The sequence below is a fragment of the Propithecus coquereli genome, unplaced genomic scaffold, assembly GCF_000956105.1.
Source record: "Propithecus coquereli isolate 6110/MARCELLA unplaced genomic scaffold, Pcoq_1.0 Scaffold57, whole genome shotgun sequence".
Taxonomy (NCBI): Eukaryota; Metazoa; Chordata; class Mammalia; order Primates; family Indriidae; genus Propithecus; species Propithecus coquereli.
Genome location: NW_012151618.1, coordinates 6,099,024 through 6,105,023, shown reverse-complemented (window position 1 = coordinate 6,105,023; position 6,000 = coordinate 6,099,024). Strand labels below are relative to the sequence as shown.

At 35.7% G+C, this 6,000-nt stretch overlaps 1 protein-coding gene across 2 annotated transcripts in view; it reads right to left on the bottom strand.

Moving 5' to 3' along the window:
• Positions 1 to 6,000, bottom strand: part of TCF12 (transcription factor 12) — a 349,621-nt gene that overhangs the window by 2,989 nt on the left and 340,632 nt on the right. For both annotated transcript variants that reach the window (XM_012658059.1, XM_012658058.1), the window contains one exon: positions 2,205 to 2,358. In XM_012658059.1, coding sequence (XP_012513513.1) covers positions 2,216 to 2,358 — 143 coding nt within the window. In that variant the 3' untranslated portion in view covers positions 2,205 to 2,215. The remainder of the gene's footprint in view (positions 1 to 2,204; positions 2,359 to 6,000) is intronic.

Here is a 6,000-nt window from a genome sequence, read left to right as displayed (position 1 = left end):
GTAATAAAGTGATCCTCTTAGGGATGGAAAACTAAGATATACAAAGCTACCTGGCCTTACATTACATGAAGTCAAATTCTAGTACTTTTATAGCTAGTCATTCTGTGGTCATTTCTTAGCAGCCGTTTTCTTACTGCCAAGGCTCTTGCTGCTTTTAATCCCCTATTTGGTTCTATAAAGAACTGAAAGTTATCAGGTGAAAACGGATAACTACCTTTATGAAATTAGCAATCTTAACATATTCTAAGACAATAAACATTAACCTATAAAATCTATAGCACAAAGTGCATTAAATATATGTCTCATAATTTTGAAGAATTTTTTTTTTTAAAAATTCTTGATCCTTTTTTGTTATGTGAGAATGCTCAAAATTTAATTTTAACCTAAATGGGGGAATTTCCACATTATGGAACGAGATTAAGGGAAGAGCTATGAAAGCAGTATGAGAAACAATAGTAGTAAAGCACAGGAAGGAAACAGAAGACGACAGATGTGAGGTAGGGAGACATAGAGCTGAGGGAGAAAAAGCTAGAGACTTGGAAGAAGAAAAGTAGAAACGGGTATAATAAACGAGAGAGAGATGAGAAAAACGAGACACAGGTTCTGAGATAAGTTGAGAGCTGAATATCAAGTTCTGTTTTTCATAGCTTGGTATTAATAGTTGTCTAGGACCTAAGCATAAGAAGTTACCTCCCATCACTCTTCTTTGAAATGATCTATCAATTTAGAAAGTCACTTCTGCACTGAGAAATAGTGGCGTGTTTTTATTTTAAAACTTTGAAGTTTATATTTGAAACAAAAATTTACTTATTTTTTTATGGTAGTCTGTATTTTCCACAGCCTATGAGACAATGGCGTGGGTTTTAAGGGATCTATAAATTAACTAGCTCTTGCCTAAAGTCCCTTTAACATGTATAATCTGTTAGACTGCTGGGTATTTTTTGTGGGTGACGTGGCTTGGAGTTTTCTTCAGTATGCTGTTACAATTACAATTGACTTATTAAATAATTACATTAACTCTTCCTCCCTTTTTCCCCAAATGAAATCTTCAGCTGTGGTCTAGTTTGATCCGCAGAGAGACATGTAGTGGTGGTAGGAACTAAATCCTTCAGGAAAAGGTGAAAGGTGAGTTACTAAGGTTTGTCATTTACTAAATCTTCTATCGAAGTCCAGATTTTCAGCTCAAAATGAGATAGCCACAAAGCTGACCAAATGAAATTGTACTTAATGTTTTTTTCTGCTCCACACCTCCCAGTCATCTGTCTTTATTTACTACTTTTAATCTGTACACACTGAAGGCAGATTATAAAAATGAAATTTCCAGTTCTATTCCTAATCCATGCTGCTTGATAAAATGATACTGCCCCAAATATCTAATTAGTCTATATTAATTTCATCTATCTAAATATTAATTTTACAACTTAGATTACTATGTGAATGTATATAAGTTAAAAAAAAAAGATGGTCCAAATTATCTACTTCTTTTTGGGTAACATCCTTATATTGCTTTTGTCATTTTGTTAAAAAAAAAAAAAAAAAATCACAAGAAGATGAATTACGTTTAGTCCATGAAAAAGAAAATAAAAAGAATAGTCTTTCGACAAGTTAAAGTTCACCAAAGAAAAGGGTATTGTGGCTCTATCATATATAACACCATTACATTCATTAATATTAATAGATTCTACAGGGTGTTAACTAATGTGATTGATTACAAGGGAGGGAGGAAGCTGCATATAAAAACATTATTGATCCAAATGATCTAAGCAATAACCCTTTCATGTATAAAGTCTTCATGACAAAGAGCTAGATGGTTAGCAGAGAACTGGCTGACGTAAAACATTTCTGAATAGAGGAAAGAGGAACATGAGTGGTAGCAAAAGTATTTACTGATGAATGAGTCATTGCACTATTTTCTTCTTGGATCAGAGATATGTGTGTGAAAGAGACACAGAGTACACATGATTCAGAACAGAAGAACCAAAATCACAGGACACTATCACACTCTGAAGAAAACAGTAATTTGGTATAAAGTTACACTCTAAGTCTGATTAGACAACAGAATGGCAAACTGTTGGATTCCAAATTACATGTGAACGTTACAATGACTAGTGCCCACCAGAGAATTTTTTTCAAAGGTTCTAACCCTGTTTAAGATGAATCTTAAGGTGATTTTCCTTGTACTTTCTTCTCAAACTCATACTTACCTGGCTGATGTTTACATATGACCCATAGGGTTGGTAGTTTCACTAAGCCCAGGATGGGTTCCTGGCAGTGTGGTTGGCGGCTCTGCCGATACGGCAGAAACTTTTTCTTCTTCCCTTCTCTTAAGGCAGGCTGCTTTGGGGTTAAGGTTCCTCTCTAAAACAGGAGGAAAGAATTTTTATTATTATGGTCATAAGTTATGAATCAGGGACTATTAGGTCTTAAGCTAAACAAACTGCTGTTACTTTTCCATTCTGTGGGGATTACCAATCTCTCTGTAATTTCACTCCTGTGATAGGTACCATCACACAGAGGCAAGAATGATGTCCTCATATAAAACCTCAGCATTAAATGAGCCTCCAGACTTATACTTAGTGACCAGTTAGTGTTTTCTTCATTTTCTGCTTATGATTTAGCCTTCTAGGGTTTGACTTGATCTAAATCAACATCCTACTCTTCACTCAAACATTTTGGCAAGTGTTGTTATCAGTCTACCAAGTCTCCTCAGTGTCCTAAGACATGGTACACTGATTGAATGCTGACATTCTCTATATACTGGAGAGAGACATCTGTGCTTTATCTAGTATGTTACCAGTTCAGAAAATGGTAACATAGGAGATAACCTCAGCTACTCCTCTACAGGAAATGTGCCAGTTCAAGGGTGAGAGATAGGTAGTGTACATCTTGCTTTCTACTTGATATATATGTAGAACGAGATTGATGTGTTCTTTCTATTGCTGGAAGTGTGATTAAGAAGGTGATAAAAGCCTTTTCTATTGCTTCTTCTATAAGCTAGCGAGGATGACTAGATAGGACCTGCAACACGGTCCCATTCAAAAGAGGTTAAAGAATTGGGTATCACCATGAGAAATCAAGGGAAAGAAAATTCATGGATCAAAGACCCACTGAACCAATATACACTTAGGAACTACTATTCCTGTTACGTTTTCTTTAAATGAGTTCTAAGCACAAGATATTCAGTTCATGACAGCTTCTGGTATAATCCTTTGTTTCTGATTATAACATACAGCACAGGCTAAAATTGTTACATGTATTTTTATAAACTGATTAAAAATGCCATGTATATATAATGAATATAACATAAATGGTTCATTTAAAATTAGTCTGTAATGAAAATAATATAGAAGTTGTGATTTTTTACATTGTTAGAATTTCTTGAAATGAGGGCCTACCTGAATATATCATAGCACAGCTTTTCCTGTTTCCTCTTGTCAGTAAAACTGTATTTGAATATATATATTTCAATACACATTTATAAGTTCATATCTGAGTTTTTAAAAAGTAGACAATGGACTTTATTATGATAAGCTCAGCTGACTCTAATGACAATCACTGATGCACAATAAAAAGATTTCATTTTAGAGTTCTAATTTTCTAAGCTCCTGCATTTAGGAAAAGACATTAAGCCTATACAACTATGAGGAGGATTAATGAAGGAAGAAAGATACACTCTTAATTTATTAGGATACCTAGTAGGAGAGAATAGCATGTTCACCATTATATAAAAAATATTAAGAGCTGTTTTCTTAATAAGCAATTATGTACCTCTGACTAACAGGAAGTTTGTCTTTCATCAGGTGTCATGGCCCTCTACTGTGGAGGCAACAGTCTCATATAATGCCCAGGGAGACTGAGAAAAGGGCATAAATGAACATGTAAAATCTAAGGAGAAAGTGAGATATGAACGTTTTCCAATTGAAAAAGGCTCACATTTCTCTTATAATGGAACATTAGTCTTAGTTAATCATGACTCTGTCACAACAAGATCTAGGAGGCATGATAAGAACAGCTGTAAAGGACCAGAACCAAAAACTCAACAAGTTAGGCAAGATCTTGAAAATTCCTATAGTCAGACAGACAAAGAACACTTTGGGTTAAAAGAATCATGCTATTTCAGTGGGCTCTAGGGAACATGAAGTAAACACAGCTTCAATCTAAAAAAGGCAAAGACTAGTGCTGCTCTTTGATACCTCTTGGTGTATGTGAGCACTCCATGGCAAACGTGTTAAGTGGCCAGAAAGGTCTGATGTAGAAGTAAGTAGCAGTCACACATTACCTGCAGGGCATGGGAAGTGTCTGTCTTCTCACATTCCCATTAGAGGAATTCTATCTATTGCCTTGTTACGTAATTGAAGACTTGGTTCTCTTATAATATCATTTTCTCAATGTGTTTTTAGCAGAATTTTTGGCTAACTCAAGTTTGAGAAAAGTCACTCCCTACATTACTACGACTAGGTAAATATTTATGTTATTATGATTATATGGAAATACTTGCTGAGTCAAGAATTTTACAGTGATTGTTTCCTTGCTGATCCAACTGTTTTTCTATAGTTAATAGTCATCTTGTTTTTTCATTTGTTAGTAATGTTAATCCCATCCCTCCCCTCACCGAAAGCTCCAACAGATCTAACAAATGCCTATCAATATATTTTCTTAAAATCTCAAACACATCATAGCATCAATTGATCCCATTTTCTTTCCCTGGAAATCTTTCTTCTGCAGCTAACAGTCTTCTATTTTCAATGGACTAATTGCTTTTTAGGCCTAGTAGCTCTTGTCATGGGATTTCTTTTTGCTGCTCTCCTGTGTTAGATCCTTTGTTTCCTGGACCTTATAACATTTGTTTTAGTTGATTATGTCCTTATTTGGCTGATGTATATGTTCCAGATGCTTTCTGGAAAAGTATACATGAGTTGGGTGTGGTGGTGCACACCTGTAGTCCCAGCTACTCAGGAGGCTGAGGTGGGAGGATTGCTTGAGCCCAGGAGTCTAAGGCTGAAGTGAGCTATGATGATGCCACTGTACTCTCACCTGGCCAACAGACTGAGACCCTGTCTCAAAAAAAAAAAAAAAAAAAGAAAAAAGAAAAGAAAAAGTGTACATAAAAACATAGAAAGCAAAATTTTAAAGTTTTTGCATATTTGAGATATTTTAATCCTATTTTCACCTTTTCATTAATTATTTGGCTAGGTATAGAGAATTCTAGATTGCGAACTATTTTGCTCAGAATTTTGAAGGCACTGCTCCACTGTTTCCTGGAATCCAGCACTACTGTCCAGAACTCTGATGATTTTGACTCTTGTTCCTTTATCTATGAGCTATTTAAATTTTGTCTCCAGAAATTTTAGAATATTCTTTTTAACTCTGATGTTCTGAAATTTCATGCTGATGTACTATAGCTTCTTGTCATTTTAAAATCATACTTAGCACAAGATTAGATCCTATCAATCTTGAGATACGTACTCTTCAGTACTTAGAAAAAGTCGGTCAGTTACCAATACTCCACCTACCTTTTATTCCATATGCATTTTTTGCTATCTCACCTGCTATTGTCTTCTCTTGCATCTGTCCTTACAGGTTAATACCATTATTTATTTATTTCAGTGGGGATCCAAAAAAGAGTGGACTGTTACAAGTGCATATGCTAAGTCTACCATGTTTGACCATCTTATTGCAATGGAATCTCTTGGAAGTGAGTTTTGAAAATGTATTTGAGAAAAGGATCAGGTGATTCTGGGACCAGCCAGATTTGGGAACCACTGTCCTAGCACACGTATCTTCATCTTCAAACTCACTTGGAGACCAGGAACCTAAAAATCCCTAAATTATCTTTTTTTTGAGACAGACTCTCACTCTTGCCCGGGCTAGAGGGCCGTGGCGTCAGCCTAGCTCATAGCAACCTCAAACTTCTGGGCTCATGCAATCCTCCTGCCTCAGCCTCCCAAGTAGCTGGGACTACAGGCATGCGCCACCATGCCCGGCTATTTTTTTCTATAT